At 50.2% G+C, this 22,271-nt stretch overlaps 9 protein-coding genes across 9 annotated transcripts; 3 read left to right on the top strand and 6 right to left on the bottom strand.

Moving 5' to 3' along the window:
- Positions 1-110: 110 nt before the first annotated feature.
- Positions 111-1,853, top strand: C7974DRAFT_307367 (general substrate transporter; the record flags this gene model as incomplete). The annotated part of the gene is made up of 5 exons (XM_046138125.1): positions 111-299; positions 349-617; positions 670-845; positions 900-1,570; positions 1,620-1,853. 5 exons carry the CDS (start codon positions 111-113, stop codon positions 1,851-1,853), a joined length of 1,539 nt encoding a protein of 512 aa, XP_045999653.1.
- A 1,767-nt stretch (positions 1,854-3,620) lies between these two features.
- C7974DRAFT_160532 (uncharacterized protein) lies at positions 3,621-5,449 on the bottom strand. Its single transcript, XM_046135945.1, has 4 exons — positions 5,031-5,449; positions 4,849-4,984; positions 4,119-4,797; positions 3,621-4,068 (listed from the first exon to the last, which is right to left on the bottom strand). The coding sequence occupies exons 1-4, from the start codon at positions 5,133-5,135 to the stop codon at positions 3,636-3,638; spliced, it is 1,353 nt and encodes a 450-aa protein (XP_045999652.1). The 5' UTR covers positions 5,136-5,449; the 3' UTR covers positions 3,621-3,635.
- Positions 5,450-8,124: 2,675 nt separating this feature from the next.
- On the bottom strand, positions 8,125-10,801 carry C7974DRAFT_433053 (DNA repair metallo-beta-lactamase-domain-containing protein; the record flags this gene model as incomplete). The annotated part of the gene is made up of 2 exons (XM_046144889.1): positions 8,125-10,570; positions 10,644-10,801. The coding sequence occupies 2 exons, from the start codon at positions 10,799-10,801 to the stop codon at positions 8,125-8,127; spliced, it is 2,604 nt and encodes an 867-aa protein (XP_045999651.1).
- A 934-nt stretch (positions 10,802-11,735) lies between these two features.
- Positions 11,736-12,533, top strand: C7974DRAFT_307688 (Ser/Thr protein phosphatase family protein; the record flags this gene model as incomplete). Its single annotated transcript, XM_046138141.1, has 2 exons — positions 11,736-11,939; positions 11,967-12,533. 2 exons carry the CDS (start codon positions 11,736-11,738, stop codon positions 12,531-12,533), a joined length of 771 nt encoding a protein of 256 aa, XP_045999650.1.
- Positions 12,534-12,722: 189 nt separating this feature from the next.
- C7974DRAFT_160499 (cutinase-domain-containing protein) lies at positions 12,723-13,916 on the bottom strand. Its single transcript, XM_046135944.1, has 3 exons — positions 13,309-13,916; positions 13,145-13,262; positions 12,723-13,097 (listed from the first exon to the last, which is right to left on the bottom strand). The coding sequence occupies exons 1-3, from the start codon at positions 13,771-13,773 to the stop codon at positions 12,913-12,915; spliced, it is 768 nt and encodes a 255-aa protein (XP_045999649.1). The 5' UTR covers positions 13,774-13,916; the 3' UTR covers positions 12,723-12,912.
- A 416-nt stretch (positions 13,917-14,332) lies between these two features.
- Positions 14,333-17,353, bottom strand: C7974DRAFT_451809 (uncharacterized protein; the record flags this gene model as incomplete). Its single annotated transcript, XM_046145796.1, has 3 exons — positions 16,371-17,353; positions 14,812-16,125; positions 14,333-14,441 (listed from the first exon to the last, which is right to left on the bottom strand). The coding sequence occupies exons 1-3, from the start codon at positions 16,892-16,894 to the stop codon at positions 14,333-14,335; spliced, it is 1,947 nt and encodes a 648-aa protein (XP_045999648.1). The 5' UTR covers positions 16,895-17,353.
- C7974DRAFT_433048 (parasitic phase-specific protein PSP-1) lies at positions 17,287-18,345 on the bottom strand (the record flags this gene model as incomplete). The annotated part of the gene is made up of 4 exons (XM_046144888.1): positions 17,287-17,404; positions 17,454-17,873; positions 17,930-17,990; positions 18,048-18,345. The coding sequence occupies 4 exons, from the start codon at positions 18,343-18,345 to the stop codon at positions 17,287-17,289; spliced, it is 897 nt and encodes a 298-aa protein (XP_045999647.1).
- A 79-nt stretch (positions 18,346-18,424) lies between these two features.
- Positions 18,425-18,985, top strand: C7974DRAFT_391565 (uncharacterized protein). The gene has a single exon (XM_046141593.1). It carries the CDS (start codon positions 18,465-18,467, stop codon positions 18,951-18,953), a length of 489 nt encoding a protein of 162 aa, XP_045999646.1. The 5' UTR covers positions 18,425-18,464; the 3' UTR covers positions 18,954-18,985.
- Positions 18,986-19,620: 635 nt separating this feature from the next.
- Positions 19,621-21,905, bottom strand: C7974DRAFT_333540 (major facilitator superfamily domain-containing protein). The gene is made up of 2 exons (XM_046139136.1): positions 21,166-21,905; positions 19,621-21,115 (listed from the first exon to the last, which is right to left on the bottom strand). The coding sequence occupies exons 1-2, from the start codon at positions 21,448-21,450 to the stop codon at positions 19,808-19,810; spliced, it is 1,593 nt and encodes a 530-aa protein (XP_045999645.1). The 5' UTR covers positions 21,451-21,905; the 3' UTR covers positions 19,621-19,807.
- Between the last annotated feature and the right edge of the window lie 366 nt (positions 21,906-22,271).

The raw sequence follows: 22,271 nt of genomic DNA, 5'->3' as shown, positions 1-22,271 counted from the left end.
GCCGCTCAAGGTTCAAATGGTTCTTTCTCTTCTTCCTCTCTTATTCCTCAAGATCACTTCGCTCCAATTCCCTCTCATCGACGAGGATCGACAGCGGTCGTCAAACAGACATGGTGGCACTCAAAGAAACCTCGCTATGGGCGAACCGAAAATGTCTGGCGATTTGTGCCATTGTCTCAATTGCAAACATGCAGTATGGCATTGACACAGCGGCTGTGGGTGGTTTCCAAGCTATGCCCGGCTTCTTGAAGGTGTTTGGCTTCGAAGACCCCACCAGTCCCTTTGGCTATGGCATTGACGTAAGTAACCATCACGTCGGTCGTAGAAGTAAGACTTACTATGCTCTAGTCCACTGTTCAACAACTCATGACTTCTCTGATGAGTCTTGGGAGCTTTGTCTCTGCTATATCAGCCGGTCTGTTTTCGAAATACTTTGGAAGAAAGACAGGTCTCTGGCTTGCGTGTATCCTAAACGCTATTGCGGTTGCAATTCAGGTTGGCTCGAGTTCTGCGGGTGCTCTTTACGTTGGAAGACTGATCCTTGGTCTTGCCAATGGATATCTCACCACGTTTTCAACAGTATATGCGACTGAGGCAGCACCTGCCCATCTTCGAGGGTAAGGATTGAATACATGCCTTGTGTTGACTATGTACTGACCAAACTCGTAGTGTTCTTGTCGCACTCTTTGCGTACTATGTTAACTTCGGTTCGATCATTGGATCGTTGATTGATAACTACACCAAGAGCTACATGGATAAGCGAAGCTACCGCATCCCGCTGGCGTGTCTATACATCGTTCCCACGATTTTGGCTATCGGCCTCTTCTTTGTACCAGAATCCCCTCGTGCGTACCTACCCTCTTCTATAGAACAAGTGGAAGTTCGCTGACACTTTCTAGGCTGGTTGCTACACCGCGGTCAAACTGAAGAGGCTCGTGAGTCTTTGATGAGGATGCGTGAGGATCATGGTGAGGAACTCGAACTCGAGTGGTCTGAAATGCTGCGTGGAGTTGAAGAGGAGACGCGCCTTGCGAAAACCACATCATTCATGGACATGTTCCGTGGCAACGATCTTCGACGCACTCTTCTATCCTACGGTATGATAGCCTCCCAGACGGCATCCGGCGTCTGGTTCTTCATCGGGTATCAGACCTACTTCTTCAGCATTGCCGGCATCACCAAGGCTTTTGAGTACTCCATCATGAATGCCTGCATCGGCTGGTTCGGTGTTCACTGTGGTATCTATGCCATGAAACGATGGGTTGGTCGAAGATCCCTCATCATCTTTGGTGCTTTGACCTGCGGCTTCTGTGAACTTGCTTGCGGTATCGCGGCAAGTGTCAGTCCGAACTCCATCGCCACTGGTAATGTCCTGGTTGCTTTCACAGCGCTTTTCATGTTCTTCTACGATGCATGTGTCGGTGTAGCATCGTTTCCTATGGCCAACGAACTTGTGAGCTCACGACTACGCGCCTGGACAGTTGGCAGCGCGAACGCTTTGGGCTACTTCCTCGCCTGGCTGGTTGGCTTTTGCTCGCCATACTTCGTCAATCCTCAGGATTTGAACTGGGTAAGTGCATTTCTCTCGAATGATGAACAATTTCTCACATGATAACCAGGGACCAAAATACACATATATCTGGGCCGGATCTAACTTCCTCTGCGTCATCTTCTTCTACTTTTGCGTTCCCGAGCCAAAGGGTCGCTCACTCGAGGAGTTGGATGAGATATTCGAAGCTAAGGTCTCAGCCCGCAGTTTCCCTGCCTACAAGTGCCAGATTGTCGAGACCGCCAGGCAGGATGTTTACGCCAGCCGCGAAGTTGAGATTCCTAAGCAGGAGACTGAGGCCTAAAGAGAAGCAGAGACAGTCATTGAAAGAATCCTCAAAAGCTAGAATATGCTTGCTCACTCGTTATCGCGTTGTGCACTTTATAGAAACTACACTAGAAGATCGTCTCAATACAACAGCTGTCACAATTGACTATGACATATTTGAACCACCTCATAAGGGATACAGATGCGTGCTTAGTGTCTCACTTTTAATCACCACGTTACTTCAAAGACAAGCAAACTGTTGATTAGCTTTCTATACATCGACACTTTGCACAGTCTGTGTGACGAGACGCACATTGTGTGGATAAAATAGAAACCGAGACTGGTTTACTGCTGTTCTATCCCTTTCGGGAACTGCAAGTCCATTGACATCCAATATAGCCAGGTCTCCGGTTTGTATTGTAGTGACAGTTCACTCTCTATAAGATAATATGTTACCTCCAACTTGTGTTCGTGTGACAAAGGCAGTCCTTATAGTGCTCTCCGGCGTGGCTAGCAACATGTCAAGGGAGTACTCTCCACGACAGTTGTCCAATCGCCAAAGGGTAGAGAGTGTTATGATTTCGTGGTTGGTCAATTGTGGCAACGTGCAGAGACCTAATAGAGGTAATGTTGATAACTGCTCGAGTGTAACAACTTCATCACATTGTAACTACCGTAGACTCGCACTTATAGTCGCCTTCCTTGTTTCTAGTACATCTTCACGCTATAAACCCATTCCAAAATTAACCCTAGGGCATTTTGGTTGCAGTATCTGAGTACTGCAAGTGCAAACTCACGGCAGGACGGCGTATAGAGATGATGTCATCTTCAAAATCAGAATGTTTCACACATATATCAGGAACTGGAATAACATTTTATCGTGACCCTTGAATCTTGTCGCCTCTCCTGGCGTCTTTCACTTAAATGGGCTCGTATTCTTAGCTCGATCTTTTGGAATCTACGGTCGCATTGTAGCAGGTACATTTGGCCACAACATTGTTGAAACCCACGCGAAGTGCAGCCTTTAGTAGGACAAACAAGATGTCACCCAAGAAGTAATGATGTAGTGGTAGATTAGGTAGCCGGTAAAATTGTGCCGTGAAAACCCAAAAGCGTACCTTTAAGCATAAAGCAAGGTTGCGGCATAGCAAATGGAGCTTCTGTTACAGTCTTGGGAAGGTTGTGGGATGCATCTCCTCTACGTGTGTGGTCACGTGACATATATCATGGAAGCTCCCCGGAAACTGGAGTGATTGTGCTCCATATGCCTCTCATATAGTCTCGGCCCATTTGATCTCATCCTCTACCAAGGGGCTAGCACATTCATCGCCTAAGTAGTCTTAGCTCTTTGACTTCTTCACAAATAATTATGCCACGGCAAATTGTGCTACCGGTCGGCTGTTCGTTCTCTGCATAAAGTAAGAGTGGTGGAAACATTAGAGAGAAAGAAACAGGAGTTCCAGTGTAAAAGCCGCTGTGTGAAACGATCGTATAACCGCAGCAGGTAGTCGAAAGGTTAAACCGATGAGCTTGTGCTACGGATGACTAAACTTGACAGATAGGTTTGATGCAGAAACGGTTTCAGTCGTGTAATTTGAAAGCTTCTTGGCCAGTGACAAGCATCCATTGTTCTCTCGCTGTGCGATTGAAGTTAGCAACTGGGTTCATTGTTGAAACGCGTATCTGGTCGTCGGTAAGCATCAGAACATGCATTAGTCGCAGTCGTGAAAGACGTGGAGATTTTTCAACACGGTTCGATCTAAGTGAGAGCAGCATTGAACTATTTTGAACAGAACACAATCTGATATTGATTGTTAGTCTACAAGCTTATTATACTCGTATTACTACTCCTTGCCTTTGGACTCGTTTTTCCAAACTCATCCACCTGCATCAACTCCATCTCGTCGTTGTCTGCATGTTGCACCTCGAATGTCTTCGTGTAGGTGATTTCATTTACGCCGCGCGCGCTCATCTGCCCGCCCTTGCTCCCTACGGTATTGCCCAGCCCACGGCTTCCGTTCCCGTACCCGTACTTCGCGTGATATGCTTGACTGGAGGCTTTTGTTGTTCCCATGATGCTGGGGAAGAATCGGACGAGCATGACGCGGATGGTGGGAAGGCATGCGCAGATGATGCCTGTGTTGATTTCGATGTTCGACCAATTGACTACTTCGACTTGGTCCCAGGTTGGGTTTGTGGAGGCGGCAAAGTTGACAAGTGATTTGAGACGGAGGCAAGATACAACCGTGACACTGGAGGAGATTAGCAATGAATCTACCAAGTTTGAGCTGTAGTAACTTACAACGTGCCGACGAGGAACATGACTGCCACACTTATCTTCTTGCGCCATGACAGCTGCAGGTTGAAGACCTCATATAGAGGGAGGAATAGCATCCAGAAATCGAGTACGATACTTATGATGGCATTACTCCAAGCTAGCGCATTCACATTGATGCAATGGCCATCGTTGTGCTCCTTGTCCCAATTCGTCCAGTAGTGACTGATGGGTCGACATTGGAAGATAGCAACTATAACGAAGGTAAGGCCCCATAATATCGTGAAGACAATAGTGCCTTTCAAGAGATTCCTAATGATGGTCCTTGGGAAGATCCGCAAAAAGAATAGCAGGAGCGTGAGCTTCAGTAGCGTTATGTGAAAGAAGTACAGGATCTCCAATACGTATAGCACGCGTACGAACTCGGTGATTGTTGCGAAAGGTAACGTCCAGGTATCTTTTCCAAGTCCAGCTGGTAGGGAAGCCCGGTCAATTAAAACAACACTTGGCACACCGGCGAATAGTGTCAGGATTATGGTGTAGTCGTCCCACCCCAATTCCGCCATGGAGTATATTGCTTTGTAGGTGAGCCTTGTCAGACCGCAGGCGACGCTGATGACGGAAAGAATGGTGTTCAAGAGTCGAGCACTCTCACTCTTGTCCCGTACTGGTGCATGGCATGCTGTTGCAGTGACATTCTTCGTGACTACGAAGCTGTTAGAATTATTGAAATCATTCAGATGATTTCGCCACATACCCAAGGCTTCTCTGAGCGTGCAAGACGATAGCAAGCACGTCCCCACGTCGCTCTGTAACTTCGCATTTGTGCATATGCATGCGAGGTCAGTAGCTCCACAAATCGACACTTCCGTGGCAGCTTTCAAGCACGATTGCTGCTAATAGTCAGAAATGCTCGTATTCCTCCCGATCGAAACTTACCGCGCATGGTGAGAGCTGGGCAACAGCCACTTCTAGTGGAGATGATTGAGCAAGTCCGAGAGAGATCCAAGCCAGGAATGGAAGCAGTAACTGAAGATACCTCATGTTCGCTGCAGGTCACTCATACACGTCCAGTGGCCCTAGGACTTGGGCATGTAGGCAATGGAATGATGTCGAGATGTTCGAAAAATCGTGACGGAATGGGCCCACACTGCAGTAAGTATATCCGTCAAATCTCTTCCACGGCGTTAGGCGTCGGGTGTCAGACAGGGCACCAGTGACGGGAGCTCAAGCCTCAAGGAAGCGCCACCCTCATATGAAACTTCGAGTCTCGATCTAGAGCCATGCTACCCTGAAGCGAGGAGAGGGCACCGGGAGCGCCAGCCCATTAGGACCCTGAACACTAAAAAGTGGACCGAGAATAGGAGCGGCATCCCGTTTTCGAAGATGACGCTGTAAGCGTACCGAATTATGAATCTTTCGCAGCGATGATCCCGAATGTGTGCATTTGATATGATGTATCAGTATACCAGCCTGCAGTTGCCAAACAAATCCTGAAGCTGCACGACCAGTGCAGCTGATGGTTGAGCCTCAGGGGACCATTTGCCTCCCCAGATTGTGCTCGCATCGAAGGGCGGGATGGCGTGCAGCGGCTTATCGCTAATGACGGAGACCCCCCTTTCGGGAAATAGAATCTTCCTTCGTTAATAAGAGGCAACGTGGTCCGCTAGAAGATGCAGACACGGGCTGCCGGACGTGCAGAAGCCGCAAGTGCTTTATGCCTCGGTAGGTACCGATGCGTAGCTGTGGCGAGCCAAGCAGATTTAGAACTTGTCAATCCGGCTACGAGAGTCAGATACAAAATGGTTCGTTGCCATATGTTCTACCTCCTAACCCGGCGAAAATTACCCATGTTGTGCGGGGGATCTGAAGGCGTTGGCGGCGATGTCGCGATGATGCGTCCCGAGGAACCCGCCGCCTTCCACGTGCGTGGGTCTTGGCCTGGGCACAGAGACTTTCTGCAACCAACCTACCTATGCCATGCCGACTTCACACCGGATCGCCGCCACCACGTGGAGTGTGGTACAGCGAAGATCGGAATTTCGCGGATTTCTAGGCCAACTTCTTGTCATCGCATCTCACACAGACAATGGACTTACACAGTGCATGTCGGCGACCTACAATCCGAACCACACGAAGCGATGTCTAGACTTTTCTGACTCGTTCTGACTCGCGCGTAGCAAATGAATGGGTCTCCCGTTTGTCCGCTGTCAACACTCGGCTGCGTCAACTGATTCTGCTGATGTTGGGAAAGCACCATGAATCGTGAAATCCCATGAGCCACCTCGGTGTCATCAACCCGAGAGTTGTAAAACTATGTTTGCAGAGCTGGAGGAAACCTACCATTGCGTTGGTCGCAACTGGTACGCTAGCCTCTGACAGACGAGTAAATCGTTGAGACGCTAGAGGCGTCCCGGTCATGGTGGACATGCGACAAGCTCATTTCGACAAGAGCTGCCCTTTCAGAATTTGGTCCGCGATGGAGCAAGCCACATCTCGTTTATGCCATCGAGCAAATTGTCGCACAAGCGACCACAAAACTGGAGGCGAGAGGACCTTGCTTCGCTGATCATACTTGCGGAGATGAACTCAATTCATGAGCCTTCTTGTGTATGTGTTACAGCGTGGGCTGAAACACGTGCTTGATGTCCCATCACCCTGCTAAGATGACTTGAAACACCATTCGGAACCAAATGCCGGGACTCGAATGCGCTCGCTCTTGGACTAGGGTAAGCTTAAATGCCGTGTTAGCAGCTCAACCCAGCAGCCATGCGCGATGTCACCGGTATTCAGTCCACAGCCATTGATACGATCTTACAACGCACAACTATACATCACAGCGCGCTATGCTCAAATATCAGTGCACTAACGAAACGTTGGCGCAAACCCAATGCTAGGACCATGAGGCGGGCCGAAGGAAAGTACGCCAGAACGCTTAGTCGAGCAGTACGCAAGCAGCTTTCACGTCGATCACGTTCCCACGTTGTCGTACCCTGTGAGCATCGCGCCATGCTGTCGGGATTCTTGTACTCTTTCTTTGCTTTTGGTACCGATCTTCAGCACCCGGCACTTCTTACGGTGCAGATCCCCCCGGTACCTTCCGAACATGCTACTGAACATACTTTTGTCTGGTTGCGGTCGATCAACTCGCGCAAGACCGCCCAAAGAGCAATCGCAGTGACACAAAAGGGGAAACCCAATTGAATGACAGCGGCAAGGTCGCGGTCCAAATCCGGCGTTCTCTCGCTGGGACAACGCGCAAAGACATGTCAGGCGACCCACTACGTACGGTGGAGGCTGCCGAGTGGATATGATCTCCTGGCGCTGCCAGATACCGAGAGGTTAGTATACAATAGGAGCATATTGGCTTGGACCACCAACACATCAGCCGATATACTCCACATCGAATCGAGTCAGGCTACCACGGGAGATAGCACTGTCCTTTAATGATGTTCATCATCCGTAGAGAGCATTGCCAGTTGCGCGTCTTGGCCGCTCTCTATGCATCTCACTCTTTTGAAGTCATCCTTCTCTTCCATTTTCAGAACAACTTTAAACATGCTTGCTCGTAGCTGATCATCACTAAATGTCATCTGATTCTTTCGCATCCTCAGCTACACTAGCGTCATTCATCGAAGCACTCGATTCACTTGCCCCAATTCGAAGAGAGTCGTAGAGTCAGCGGCCCATCGTGAACGTGGGGTTGGCCTGTGCGGTTAGTCTCCTATAGTAGACACCTAGCTTGGAGTGGAACGCCTCGCTTGACACTCGAGTAAGGCGTGTCGATGGTTCGTGGATCAGTATAGGTATCTGGAGGATAGGGGTGGGCTCGGAACATCTGTAGAGTATTGGAGGTCACTGCTCAATTGAACCGCGAGTAGCTTACTTTTGTTTCTGGGACAAGCAGGTCAAGTGTTCGGTTTGATGTCTCGGATGACAGCGTCACAGCGAACTATCCCTCGAGGTCTGACGAACCAACGATGCCTGTACCGCACCTCCAATGTCTGTAACACCATGCTATCCTCGAGCCGAATCAACACCAACCATCCTCACCTAACCTGAATAACCCGTTCTTCTTCTTGTCTGCCGCCCATTTCTCGCACCAAACCTTCATCTTCTCCCTGCTTTTCGCACTTCCAACGTTAACCGTTGGAATGATCTTGTCGATATTGAGCGCACAGCAGAACATCGTCAGCTCCCTGAAAGAGCTATGCTCGGAGTATGGGACGCCAAAGCAGGATGCGCGCCCTGTGCTGCCACGCTGGGGTGTGAGATCTTTCATTGAGAATGCGCTCTTCCAATTCGACGAGTGTAGAACAGTAGACACTAGAGGTGAATCTGTAAGTCGCGAGTTTGGCGGCCGGTAGTTCCAGCCACTGGGTCGGAAGCCGACGGCACGAGAGAACACATCTGCGTAGTCGCGAAGATAGTCGTCCAAAGTATCAGCACGGATCTCAAAGAGAGGTGTCATGTGCACCTGTCCCTTCCGTGGATCGGTAGTGAATAGTGCATTGAGCTCGGGGTCCTCAAGAGCGCGGCAGATGCGCTGTTTATTGGGTGGTGCATATATGAGTGACCCAAGGGCTTTGGCGATTCCGACGCAAATGCGCTCTTTACCAATACTGTATGTTCCTACTATCACCAGGAGACGACCGCGATTCGGCGACTTGGGTGGCTCTGTGGGGTCGTCTGTTGAAGTCTTGCGCACAAACTTGGCCATACCAGCGCCGGCACGATCGCGCTTCATCTGCTCCCAAGCGTCGGTCTCGTCGGCTCGAACCTTATTAAGTGAGACGCACATATCTGCGCATGCTTGTATAACTTGCTGCTGAGGCGGAAATGCGTATTTTGGCGTAAGGTAAGTTGTGTCGAGGTAGCATACATCAAGCTTTTGTTGTCTATTCGTGCCACTGACTGCATCGATAACATCTGGTCGTAAGAGAGGATGCTCGATATGCATCTGGCACGCTCGAAAGTCGCCGCAGTGGAGGACTCGCTGCAGCTTCAGTTTCGGGCCTTTGTTGATCTCTTTTTCGAAAAGAAACAGGGAACTACCAGGACAATGGTTCGCCGAAATCATGGTACAGTGGACGCCGTCAGTGCCTGGAATCTCAGTCTTCTTTTCGAACTCTAGATCAACAACCCACTTGGGGTCAACGCGCAGTTGCTGTCTTACAAGGTTACCAGTCACCTTGCTGCAGTAGATGGGACCATGTGACCAAGACGAGGTCAAGCCGATGTAGTGGTCGCTGTGGAAGTGGCTAAGGAAATAGGCATTCTGGCCCTTGACTGCCCCATAGCGGAAGGCATCGACAGCTATGAAGAAGCCAGGCATGATTTTGTAGAACGGACATGTGCGCTCGAACGACGGTTTGCCTCTAGCCGCATTGTTGGCCGCTGCAGCTGTCGCCCATGCAGCATCTTCAGCGTGACCGGCCATCAGCTTTGAGAATGCAGATGTTGATCCTCCTTCCTTCTTAGCTCCAAGTTGAAATGGATTTGCTTGTGCCTCTCTTGGTGGCCTTACTGGCCGCTTGAAAGCCTTTGCCGTCGTCATAGGCGTAGGTATACTATCACGCTCTGACCTTGGTGTTGAAGGCAATGGTATTGGCTTCCCGTCCAAGCACGCATTGACGTGCACAGAGCTCTCTTGTTCCGACAAGCCTGCCAAGCTGCTGTTGCACAACGGGCATGTAGGTGTGGTGGCGTCGGTCGCTTCGTCGGTCGAGTCATCGTCGTTCGTTTCGTTGGGAAATAGGGAAGGTGCATCGAAGTCGTCTGGATCGCCCTCGAAACCTGCTGCTTCAATCTCTAGCTTCCTCTGTTCTTTCATCCATCGCCGCTCATCGTACTCTTCACCCTCCAAAAGCTCGTCATCCTCAAGATCGGCCTCATCGAACTCATCAAGTTCAAATTGCGATGTGTCTTCAGTTTTTAAGATGAGCGGTCTGTGATCGGCTGTCGGTTCTGCGTCATCAGGGTGTGCTGAGTCCTCCTGGGTTTTAGAACTTCGCAAATCTTCAGTAGGCTCCTGCTTGATCGTACCTCGTCTAGGAATAAGCAATTCAGCTCCCTCATCATCATCGTCTGAGTCGTCCACAAATGGGCCAGACTTTGTCCGGGGCTTCGGGAGCTCCGGTGCTTTGCATGGTAGAGCTTCAGCAGCTGGGGCAATGACAGCCTCCGGAGGGGGCGGAGAACACGCGGAGACCAGCGCTTCATCGTCCAACTTCCTCTTCTTGTTGCTCCCCCCACTCTCGTTATATCGCGTCGCGTCGTCGCTTGCCGAGGAGATGACGCCGCTGGCAGCCGCGACCTCATCGCTCCAGCCTACGTCCTCCTCCGTGCTGTCAAGCTCGATGATCGGATTTGAGCCACGTTCCTGCAGAAATATACGATTGTTGATATCCTCGGCTTTCTTGAAAAAAGCCATAATGTTGCCGTTCGCGGGACCTTGCGGCCGAAGTCTGTTCCTGCCGCTGTTCGCTGGTGTCTTGCCTCCCCAGTTCTTGGCTACCAGAGTAGTCTGCATCTGTTTCGGTGGTGGAGGACTTGGTTTCCCTTTGGGCGTGGCTTTTTTTTGCCATGGGTTTGGCCGCCATGTCCGCAACTCTCGATGAGGAGTGGGGTGGCGAGGGTGCACGACCCGTTGATGGGATTAATCGAGCAGTATCAGGGAGCTCGCGATTCTCTCGAGGGTTCCTAAACATAGTGTGTGTTACTCATAGGTCGTTTTGGTCGTGCGGAGTATGGAGGTGGTGGCGTCGCTGGCGCAGACATCGAGGACTGGAAACCACGATCGACGCGCCAAGAAAGCGCGCAATCACGTGATCAGCTAAAGGGTTCTCCCATAGATATTGAACCTGGCCAAGAAGGCTAACACACACCTTTGAATCAATGATGCATACCTATTCGTCTATATTTGACCTCAAGATCTCGTACCATTATGACAACTGCAAACCATACAAGGTCAACGATTAACACACAAAAGTTGAGAGCTCCGACATCAACTAGATTACGCGTAAGATGCTCAGTTTGGTCTAGCTACACTAATGGTGTCACCTAATTTTCGAGCAAACCCATCAGGCTCTTGATGGGTGAGAAGCTGGAGCGCGTCGCGAATCCCATGAGTGATCTGACACGTTCATCACGATCACCACACATCAACTAAAGGCACACTTTTGAGACAGCAACGACGTCAAACTTTATTCAGGTTGTTTTGAAGTCTACAACTCAACGCCATATCAATATTTTAGAACCCTCCTCAGATATCGCTGCATTGACCTCTCTTCGCCCAGTCGTTATTCAGTGCTTTCCCAGTCACTCTAAGTTATACCCCAGTCATGTAGCCTTGGCTATGCCACGGTTTTGTACGTAGTCGTCACTACAAGCATTCGGTAGCCATCGACTCCATCTAGTGGTCGATTGGGACAGAGAAGATCACTCTCAACTTCGGATCAGGGGATCAGGGTCTACGCTACAGGTAAGTATTGTCGCAGGGTCACACGTATTTTTATTAAGCCCACAAAAAACCCGCAGTTCCACTCACCCTATTCATCTACACCGCGACCCATTGCAGGATCAGACTTTCTGACTCACACAACCGAGACCGTCTTCTAAGGCCACCCACCTCACCAAGTCAATATGCCATCAATTCGTATCCTCGCCATCTCCGACACACACAACGAATGGCCATACTCTTCAGAAGACCCTGCGCCTAAGGTCGACGTATTCATCCACTGTGGCGACCTCACAGAGTACGGCGGCCTACCAAGCTTCCAGCGTGCCATCGACAGCATCAAATCTATCGATGCCGAGCTCAAATTAGTCATTGCTGGTAACCACGATGTGGATCTAGACCCGAGGTGACTTGAGGAGTTTGCTGAAGACGAGGACGACATGAAAATCGGCGCAAAATGTCTTTCACTTCTCGAGTCGCAACAGGATCACGGCATCTTCTTTCTGAATGAAGGTACACATTCCTTCACCTTGGAAGATGGACGATTTTTCACCGTGTATGCAACGCCATATACACCCAAATTCGGAGAATTCGCCTTTCTGTATGCCGATGAAGAAGACAGGTTTAACAAGGGTAGCAATACTGTGCCAGAAGGGGTAGACATTGTTATCTCACACGGTCCACCTGCATTTGATTATCTGTCTGGGTATAGGCTCGACGTGAGTAAGAGAGGGGAGCACTGCGGATGCAAAAAGCTGGCCAAGGCGTTGGAAAGGGCTCGACCAAGGCTATGCTGCTTTGGTCACATCCATGAAGGCCGTGGGGCAGCCAAGGTGCACTGGACACCTCAGAAGCTGGAGGAAATCGTTACCAATAGGGTTGCAACTCAAGTTCGAAAGCATGGCAAATGGTTGGAGACTGTGTTGGTAAATGCAGCTGTACTTGGTGAAGGCAAGGGCTGGCTCGTCGATCTTGAGTTGTAAATTCACACAATTGATCTCATAAGTAGGGTCTTAATAGAGCTGTGGGTGCTTTGCAAACCTTCGCTTCAGAGTTGGTAGCCAAGCCACGGAACTTTTCTTGAGCCCATGTCTTGAATGTTCCAACCCGAATTCTGACAGAAGAGATTTCTTTTGCCGTTAATTTTAGAGGTTTCATTCCAATGTTGTGCTGAATTATAGGCTTCAGTCCCGCTATGTCGAGCCAGTCTTGAGTTTGAGCAGGACAAATCTTTCGAGAAGTAACGGCTAATCTTGCCATAATTAAATACTATGTTATATCTCGATGACTCCAGACTAAATAATCGACTGGGTCGCCAACGGAGCGAGGTATATTAATGCGGACCAATTGAGTGGCACCCGCCTAAGCGACCTTGCTGGCAACAAATGCAGCTGCAGCAGGAGCATCGATCTCGTAGTTTCGGTGCTCAGCTGTGATGATAATGCCGTTGTCACAGATGTTATCACCATCGTGGCAAATGATGAGGACCTTGGAGGCAGCGACTCTACCGAATGTCTCGTCGCGATCAGCATCACCAAAAGTGACGACTACTATGATCAGTATTGTAATCCAAGTCTAAGATGGTGGAACTTACCAGCGCTGACTTTGGCAGCGGCAGCGGCTGTGAGCCTCTGTGTGGCAGTGTGGACAAGCTGGGCACCTTGACTGTAGCCAGAAACGACGATCTTGGTCGATGGGCACTGGGTGATGGCCTTCTCACTGTTAGCATTTCTTCAGAACTCCTCAAGTGTCACTTACAGTGTTGATCAAGTTGAACATGGTTGTGGCACCAGCAGAGTCACCTCCAGCAAGGAAACCAAAGACGTTCGCAGGGTAGGTGACACCCTGGATAGCGATGCGGCTGGCTCCACCGAGGCGGCTGGCAAGAGCATTGAAGAAGGTAGGACCCTCGCTATCAGGTGATCCAACGTTGCCCTCCTGTGTTGTACCACGAGCATAGATGACGGTGACAGGGCGGCATGCAGTTCCATCAGTCAACTGGTTGTAGGTGTCACCGCTGTACTGGCGCTTCGAAAGTGCAGGCGCAACGTGCTCGGGCACATTACCAGCCTCAAGCTGTTCAGCATATTCCTTGATGGTAAGACCCGTGTCGATGATATCCGTAATGGGGAAGCTGGCGCCTTCCTGTCGGGCAACTGGCGCAGGAGCGGCCAGAGCAGCGCCAAGCAGGGCAGTGAACGGTAGGATAGCCTGGACCTTCATCTTGAATGAGGAATATGTAGACTGAGCGTCTTGGACTTTGGACCGGTTGAAAGCGAATAGTGAGCGAAGACTGTTGCTGGCTGGTTAACAAGAACGTGTACGACGATCCAATATTTATGTTCACTTGAGAGACGCCATCACGATCGTCTTCCTGCATCACTAGCAACGGCCATACTCTTGTGAACTTGGCATATAACGGCGTACGCCTTGTTCAGGAACATGGTCTTCCTGACTCGTCCAACGCCCCGTCCTTATAGTCACGGTGCTCTCGATAGAGTGTTGATCGTCATGGCTGATTACGACGGCACATAGGTGCCGACCAATCGAGAATGCGGGGAAGCTCACGTTCAATCATGCGCCTTGTGTTGATGATGGGTGTGTCCTGGCGCATCGGAGGCTTGTTTGGAGCATAGCCAATCTTGGTCGTTTGTCCGGCTCTTGTAGTCTTGACCTTCTCCATCGCGTTAGGTAGCCGCTCACGTACCGAATGCACGTGGAAGTCTGCGGCGAATTTGATAGGTGCTCGGACCGACGTTTTGCGAGCGCAGGACATGACTGGTCAATGGCTGGTGTTTCGTTCCTGCACCTCCTTCACTTTGTCATCAAAAGCAAGTAGGTAACCAAAATGCTTAATGGAGACTCGTCCTCGTTGAGGCTGTCCAGCGCGTCTGCATGCATATGTCAATATATGCGTTGCGAACAAGGGCCATGTCTCACGAATAGCGATATCGCATTGACAGGCGTGGATATTATGTGGGTAATGAAGCTTGGTATGGGCAGGATGTTGACACACATATCGAGCACTGACGTCAACTTGCAGCCGAAGTGGTCCCGCACACGGAAGGAACCGTGATTGCAGCCTTACCTCTCCTTTCTATCCCTTCACAGATGCTAAGACTTTGAGCAGGATATTTCTGTGCCGATTGCATTTCACAGCGCTTCCTTTCGCAAAATGCTTTTCAAGTACACCACACGTCCCAAGGCTTTGTAACGAAATGGAGCAGATGAACCGAAATCTACGAACAGCACCGAACCTACCTGATTCTGTCCGAGAGCCAGGCATCTAGGCCCTTCCACATTGCAGTGGTTAATCCTTCTGTCTCCAACTTTTGACAAAAATCACTAATCACCACGCATCGTTGCGAAACCCATGTTTCCTTTTCCAGCGCTTGGTCGCTGAGCAGTTCCTCCACGATGGCATGGCCAACCTTCGCTTCGCAGACCGGACATAGGTACGGAGGTTGGCGAACGTCCTCCTTCATACCTGCGGTACCCTGCATGTTACAAGCATAGTACACGCAATGTGCTATGCCGAAACAATGCCCAAGCTCATGTGACACAGTTCTCGCGAGTCGTGCGAGCCACAGTGCTTGCACGTCCCTTTCTCCAGCACCATTTCCAGCGAACCCACTCGCCGCATCAACAGCTGCTCTGATTGCGCTTTCTTTGCTCATTTTCCTCTGTTCTTTGGTTGGTGCCTTTGCTACAACTTCCTCGACTGCGCACAGGTCATCGACAAACGTTTTGCAATGACTCATTGGCCACATGTGGTCTCGATCTATCCCTTCAGCCGCATCAAGCATTGGGCTGTAGCGTGCCGTTTGTACTACCGCTACACGACTTCCTCCGTATGCGCGACCACAGCAGAAGTCATCGTCCTCGTTTTCGTAGATGTCGTGGTCCACCAGAAGCAAGAGTGCGTAGGCATCAGCTGGAAGTATCTCTATTCCAGTGTCAAGAATATCGTCAAGATTGAGCTGGGCCGCAAAGGCCTTATCTGGAACGCTACGAACGCGAACCCGGGTCATGGAATTGTTTTCGTCGGCAAGCCCTACAAATTTTGGGAGATTGGCCCGACGATATGGGCGTGACGACTTGTCCCACAACTTCCAACTTAACTGTTGTGGCAATACTCGAACGTCCATTCCATGGTAAAAGGCTTTGAGGTATTCGACGAACAGTTCAGCATCCGGACTTGTCATCTCAGTCGCGTTGCGTCCGCCCATGCATAGTCTCGTCCAACTACGCATAAAGTTTGTTTCCTCACTCATCTCTGGTACACGTGAGATGTACAGAATCTTGCGTTTCAGATTCGTCATTTTGTTGCGCGTCTTCATAGACTGCCACTTCTTGCAGTCCTGTGGCAAACAATCTGGGTCGTAATTCAGATCATCGTGGGGCAAAACCAAAGGACTTGGGAAGAGCATTTCTGATCTGCTGGGCTGAGTCCTGGGAGCCTTTCCAGAGATAGTTCCTGCTGCTGCTCGCTCCTTTGCGCCGGGTTGCTCGTAGCCCGCCAGTTCCGCGAAAGGCGAAGGTTCCAGTTGCAAGTATACGTGCTTATAGGCCATACTGTGAATCTCAAGGAGTAAGAGATCAAAGGAGACTTGACATAGAAGATTGTCAATTTGAAGGTAATGTAAGAAAATTACTCGTTGTTGCCTGGCACTGCCTTGGAGAGGGGGCTGTGCAACGCCAGCCCCGATCAAGAACCTGGTATTCTCGAGACTCAATGACATTTGACGTAGTTTCCCAATTCATTGACGCAGCAAGTATGCCTTGCCCTCGTCCATAGATTTAATGAGCCTGATGCTCACCACAATGGGTCATTGCGACCCCAATACAACAGACTTCCACCGATTGCTAAGCTGTTAAATATCCCAACATAATGGCCAGCAATTTTATCCTTTGCACCGTAGGCTTTTACGATGACCGTATCAGCGAGTGTAGCCACCAGACCCGCCGCGACCGCGACCCCGAGACTTCTGCGATCTCTCAAGACCAGGCCAAAGGTAAACAGCAGGACACCGTTCTGCACGTTCCGCGCCGCAATCGCAGCCACCAGCGCTTTCTTAATCTTCTGGTCCTCCTCAAACGATCTCAGGGACTTTTCCGATGTTTCTGTAGCGGATTCGCTGAATAACCCGTCGGCGCCTCGCTTTGTCGAAGTTGATGATGTGGTCGAAGATCCTTGTATGGGCAGTCCATAACCATCTGCGAAGGCTGTCGGGTTGCTTAGACCGGCAACACCAAACGGTAAAAGCTCAAGGGTGGCGATGAATAGCGCAAGGCATTCTGCAGGAGGGAAGCGTTGGAAGAAATTACGAGCTTGTGAGGTCATTTTGTAAAGGAATGAACGCAGGAGACCAGAGGCATGTTGAAAGCTGAGGCTCGTTTGACTTATAATAGACGGTACGCTTATCAAGAGCCATTATCCGTGCCAGAAATGGATTGAGGTATAGGTCTATCTCAGCTTCTACACGCTGTGATTGGTCAGATTGTCTCGGACTTCGGGTGCGGGGAATGCAGTGCGTGCAACCTCATGTACCTCACGTCATCGACAACAGTTTTCTTACGAACCTAATAGCTCATCTATTCCTTCTCCATATCAAACCTGTCGGTCTTTATGTCATTAAGGCAATTTCTTGTTTGTATACTAAACAGCCACCCATCTCAGTCAGGCCCCTTAAAGACACCATGTGAGCGCGGTCCACGATCGGTTGCGCCAGTGAATTACTTTGGTACCTGCGTTGTCTCCAAAACGGCCGTATTGTCGATCGATACTACTCGAGTGTGAAAGATGCGACCAGGATGTCCACCGTTGAGGCAGGCCACAGCAACGCACATGAAACTGGTCCTCGTTAGCGCTCGGGTCGCACAAGAAGGCAGCTCTTACTTACACAGACTCAAATGCAATGAAGGTCTCCTCGTCTCTGAATGCAGGCGAGAAGTAACCATTCTTCAACTCGTAAATGCGGAAGACGCATCGTACCAGAATCAGGATTGTCGCCACGCTTAGACACGCCATCAGTATCTTCAGCGCCCTTTCTAGCTTCGCCCCGCTCTTCTTATGCGATCGCTTCAAGGCTAGTAGATAATCGATAGACAGAGCGATGAAGAAGACGAGCGTAACGACTTGGAAGATGAGACCAGCTTTCGACACATTGACTCCAACCACGGTTCCCTCTTCAGACATCGCGCCAGCCGATAGAGCTCCGCCAGCGCCTTGGAGAACAAGAGATGTGATATCGCACGGAATGAAAATGTAAGTGATCAAGCGAGGGTTCAGTCGAGACTTCGAGGGGTCTGTGTGATTGATCCTAAGAAGAGGGTTAGGAGATCTCGAGGATACTGATACGGTGCACAATATACGTACACTCGAGTCAACTGGACGTATATAGCGGCGCAGAAGAAGACGGGGGCAACGGTGATTGGCACTGTCCATTGTCAGCGCTTGATACCCAGAAAGTGGCTTGCTGCTCATGGTTTCTGACCTAGATTGACCAGGAATGCGTTGAAGTCAAAAGGGTTCGCATGCAGCATGATACGGCCGACATAGCCTGCGATTTCGAGGCAGCAGCCGGCTATCACGCAAGACATGAATGCCCATTCCTTGTACCGAACGCCTTGTACCAAGTGTAGAACCAGCAACAGACCGAAAACAGCGAGGAAAGTCGCATTCGCAGGGATGTTGGGTAGGTAGCCGAAGGCACTCCATTCGAGGTCACAGAGTTCAAGGGTGCAATTCGACAGAGGTCCGAAAGATATCAGCATCACGTCTTCTGTCGCCATGATTATCGTGGTTCGATTATCGTCAAGGTGAGTGCAACCGACAGAAACCCCGACAGAAAAGAAAAACCTGGCGCCTTATGTATTGTTCAGCTTGAAGTGAAGGTGAGCCTAGGCGACCAATGAACCGGCCTGCGCGGTCCGCTTGTTTGTCGCTCTCGCTAGCTTCTTCGGGACCAGGATGCGAAGCGACCTATAAGAAGGAGGCGGGCTCGCCATTATCTCAAGCCTCGTGTTGTCGTTGCCTTTTTCTCCCCAGTTACGTCTACAGCAATGCTGTTGCAACACGGCCCTCGGGTGCAATTAGCCAGTCTGAACGACCTGGGAGTTTCGACGGCCCCAATGAGCATTGTACGATGCCGCGCAGCGCTTGTGACGATGTTCACAATATGCGCTTGCCGTGTGCGCTTTCCTCGCAAACAGCGGCCCAGGGCGCCGCCAGTCTTGACAAGCTCGGAAGGCAGGAGACATCGGCGTTAGACCAACCTGGGCCCGTGACTCTACTTAGTGAGAACAACCTTGCAACTTGCATAGAGACAAGCTATCTGCGGCTACCTCTTGTGGCTTTGACAACAACAACAACAACAACAACACCAGAGCTCAGAGCATAGTGTCCGGGTAAGCACAGCCCCCATACAAGTGTGCCGACTGTTCACGCCCACCCCTCAGACCCTTACTACTGAACTAATTGATACTCAATGTGAGAGTGCACTTACGACTCCCGTGACTACTGGGTCTTTGGTCGCCAACTTCTAAATATATCGGACAATGTCACCGCGCTGTACGTTAAGGACTAATTGAGTTTGATACACTTTGGTCGAACTCCGCAACAATGTCATGTCGGTCACTGGGTTTGTTGCTTTCCTGCACGCGAACCGAACAGAGGGACATCTCTATCGTTCAGACTGTGGCATAGGACGAGACCTTGAGCGCCTGCACATCATCTGACATGTTTGATCTGTACAGAGATGGCACCTGGTCGTATTTCATCGAGACAGAACATGCGATCGTGGTCACTGGTCACGCTGGCTGGCGCGACAAACACAGTGGTGTTGCAGTCGCAATTTATGTTCCACTCCTTGGCTTACTTGTCACAGAATTGGGATAAGAAACTCGTTCGAAAGGAGAGAGCAAGTCGCAACCGACAGTTGCAGTAGCAGAATTCGTTGGAAACACGTTTGCTCCACAACCGAGCATTTCAATCACCGCCAGGAACGTCCGACTAGTCACTGGGTAGAATGCAGTATCAAACAAGAACGATGAATCGTCCCATTAGGAGTCTTTCTCGTTGGACTATGTTAGCTAAACAGAATGATTCGGTAGTGTTTACATGGCTGATGGTGTAGTTTCTACAGAAGTGCCAAGTGGCTGGTAGGAAATTCCTGGGTTCAGTACAGAAGCTCACTGCAGCAGCCAGCCCCGAAAACCGAGTCTCAAGAACACATGTCTTACAGTCGAACCGCTACTAAGCACGATCTTGCGCAATTGCCTCCTTATGTCCATCGATCTTGAGCCTCGACGCCTCAGCCGCATCCTGCCTCCACCGCAATCCATTCCGCATAATCCATACAACCACGCCGATCAATACTACATACACTAATCCAACAAACGTGAATGCCCAGCCCGGATTCATGGCTCTACACATTGGAATGATCGCTGCCGACCCCCCTGCGCTCATCAGACATCTGGCAAAATTCACTGCTGCTGTCGCCGCAGCAGGCTTATCGCGGTGGAGATCAATGAGCAGTCCATTCGTAATGTTGAACGCAGTCGAGATGCCAAAGCCCGTGATGAACAATGCAATCTCGGGACCGGCTAGATGTGTCTGAAACTTGACAGTCCAGCCAAACATGATCAGTCCCAAGATGCCGATTACATGTCCAGGTAGGACAATTTCGAGCTTCACTCGCTCGATTGGAAAATCACCAAGGTCTTGCTGTTTGCCCTTAGAGATAGGCATATTCAGGCGGGCAGCATGGCGTCTGAAGTTCCAGTCGACGACGTGACCCATGGACAGAGATGAGATGAGGGAGCCGATGCCGCTTGCAATGTAGCAGAGCCCTATGTCCAGTTCGTTGAGGTTGTACGCCGTCTTGAAAAGGTCAGGAATAGATGATGTCGTGATCATCATACCTGTGAAGAAGAATCCATTATACAGGAGTATTATACAAGACTCTTTCTCGGTAAAAATGCTAAAGGTAGCGAGCGGGTTCAACGAGATCTTGGGTCTTGCTGGCGGAGCGTCTGCGTTGCTCTCCTGGCCTTCCTCGGCGAGAGTGGACTGCTTGGCAAGTTTGCGCTGCTGGATGCAACTGATTACGGACCGGTTGATGCCTCGTGCAGGTATTGATCCGTTGCCTACCACATTCCTGCAGGTCTCAGGGAAAAGGAAAGTGAAGAGGACGAGCAGTACACCAGCGAAGATTGCAAGAAACCAGAATATTGATCGCCATCCCAGAAATTGCGCCAGTATACCACCAATGGTTGGCCCAAATGCTGGACCACACAAGATACCCGCGCCCGCATAACCCATGTACTTTCCACGCTCGGCAGAGGTCGCTATATCCGATACAATGGCGAATGCAAGGGAAATGGCAGCACTACAGCCCACGGCCTGTACCATACGTAAGATCAACAGAGCTACGTAGTTGGTCTGTAAGGCCAGTCCAACATTGGCGACAATGTAGATGATGTAGCAGAGGATGAAAGACAGTCTCCGGCCACTTGTGTCTGACATAGCACCGATTATGGCTGGAGCGATGGCTTGGGCGATCTGGCGACATCAGCTTTGTACCCAAATCCTTGCTTGGGGAGCTCACTTACCATGTAGGTAGTGATTGATATGTTAGCCTTAGTGGGCGTAATATCTAGCACGTCTGTAAGGACGTTGAGCGCGGGGAGCACCAGCGTTGCGCCAAATGGCGAGATCAGTGCCGATATCGAGACGAGGAAGATGATCCATATCTTCATTCGCGAACTGAACACCGAATACGGAGGTCCAGAGACCTGCCGTTGCAAGGTCTGGCGTGGGCCATTTTCCTCAACATCCAGTTCTAGTGATGTATCTCTTTCATGCTCCACCTCTTTGTTCTTTTCAGATGTCAACATTGGTTTGGACTAAGTCGTCGCGGAGATAGATCATGAGATAAGAAATAATCGTGCGATCTGTGAGGGTTCGACTTGTGCTGACAGATGCACGGCTGCGCAGATCAATAGTCTGGGCCACCTGATTCTTTAATGGATTCTGCAGCCTACCAAGGTGCAGAGCTAGTGCCGGAAAGTGGAGATGCGCATTCTGTAGTTGAAAGCACACGCGCCACATTGGATACATATCCGGTAACTGTGCTTGTGACTCTTGCAACGACACACTCATTCGGCACTCTTATCAGCTGCTATCCAATTGCGATACAACAGGGGCATTGTATGGTCGAGGGTGTATGTACGCAAAGCAGCTCTGCATCAGCGAGGTGCAGCCGCAGATGAAGTAGAAGAGGAAGGCGCAGACCGTTATCCGGGAATAACTTTTATTGCCGTCCGAGATCGGTAAGTCTTGAACCGAATTGCCGGATGTTGCAGCTTCACCTTCTTATAGGAACAGTGACCCGACGTCTAGATAAGCTTTGTATCATTTCTATCTGGTCGTCATGTACTGTACATGTGTTGATCGTTGGGTTTTGATCCACACCAACCAACGCCGTGACCAGCGATGGTTCACACTGTGACCCCAAATTTCTCTAACCATACCAGCCTTACAATACTACGTATGCTAAGAATATAAACGCGCCTCCCTACTAGGCCCGAGTCAAGAACTGATTCTCATGTCATGTACATAGACTTGGAGGCAGGCAACCTCGAGAACATAATGAAGAGATGAAACCCCACATTACATCATCGTTCCTGCTCTTTTCAGATCTGAACACACAACCTCC

The sequence above is a fragment of the Boeremia exigua genome (assembly GCF_020726555.1).
Source record: "Boeremia exigua strain MPI-SDFR-AT-0100 chromosome Unknown C7974scaffold_4, whole genome shotgun sequence".
Classification (NCBI taxonomy): domain Eukaryota; kingdom Fungi; phylum Ascomycota; class Dothideomycetes; order Pleosporales; family Didymellaceae; genus Boeremia; species Boeremia exigua.
Note: the sequence above shows the minus strand (reverse complement) of the source record. Positions and strands in the feature narration are given on the sequence as shown.

Coding starts and splice junctions, on each gene's coding strand:
- C7974DRAFT_160532 (XM_046135945.1), bottom strand. CDS start 5,135: ATGAGGTATCTTCAGTTACTGCTTCCATTCCTGGCTTGGATCTCTCTC. Junction 4,985..5,030: donor CCCAGCTCTCACCATGCGCG/GTAAGTTTCGAT, acceptor GACTATTAGCAG/CAATCGTGCTTGAAAGCTGC. Junction 4,069..4,118: donor ATGTTCCTCGTCGGCACGTT/GTAAGTTACTAC, acceptor AATCTCCTCCAG/TGTCACGGTTGTATCTTGCC.
- C7974DRAFT_160499 (XM_046135944.1), bottom strand. CDS start 13,773: ATGAAGGTCCAGGCTATCCTACCGTTCACTGCCCTGCTTGGCGCTGCT. Junction 13,263..13,308: donor TGTTCAACTTGATCAACACT/GTAAGTGACACT, acceptor AACAGTGAGAAG/GCCATCACCCAGTGCCCATC. Junction 13,098..13,144: donor CGCTGCCAAAGTCAGCGCTG/GTAAGTTCCACC, acceptor TGATCATAGTAG/TCGTCACTTTTGGTGATGCT.
- C7974DRAFT_391565 (XM_046141593.1), top strand. CDS start 18,465: ATGAACCGGCCTGCGCGGTCCGCTTGTTTGTCGCTCTCGCTAGCTTCT.
- C7974DRAFT_333540 (XM_046139136.1), bottom strand. CDS start 21,450: ATGTTGACATCTGAAAAGAACAAAGAGGTGGAGCATGAAAGAGATACA. Junction 21,116..21,165: donor TATCAATCACTACCTACATG/GTAAGTGAGCTC, acceptor TGATGTCGCCAG/ATCGCCCAAGCCATCGCTCC.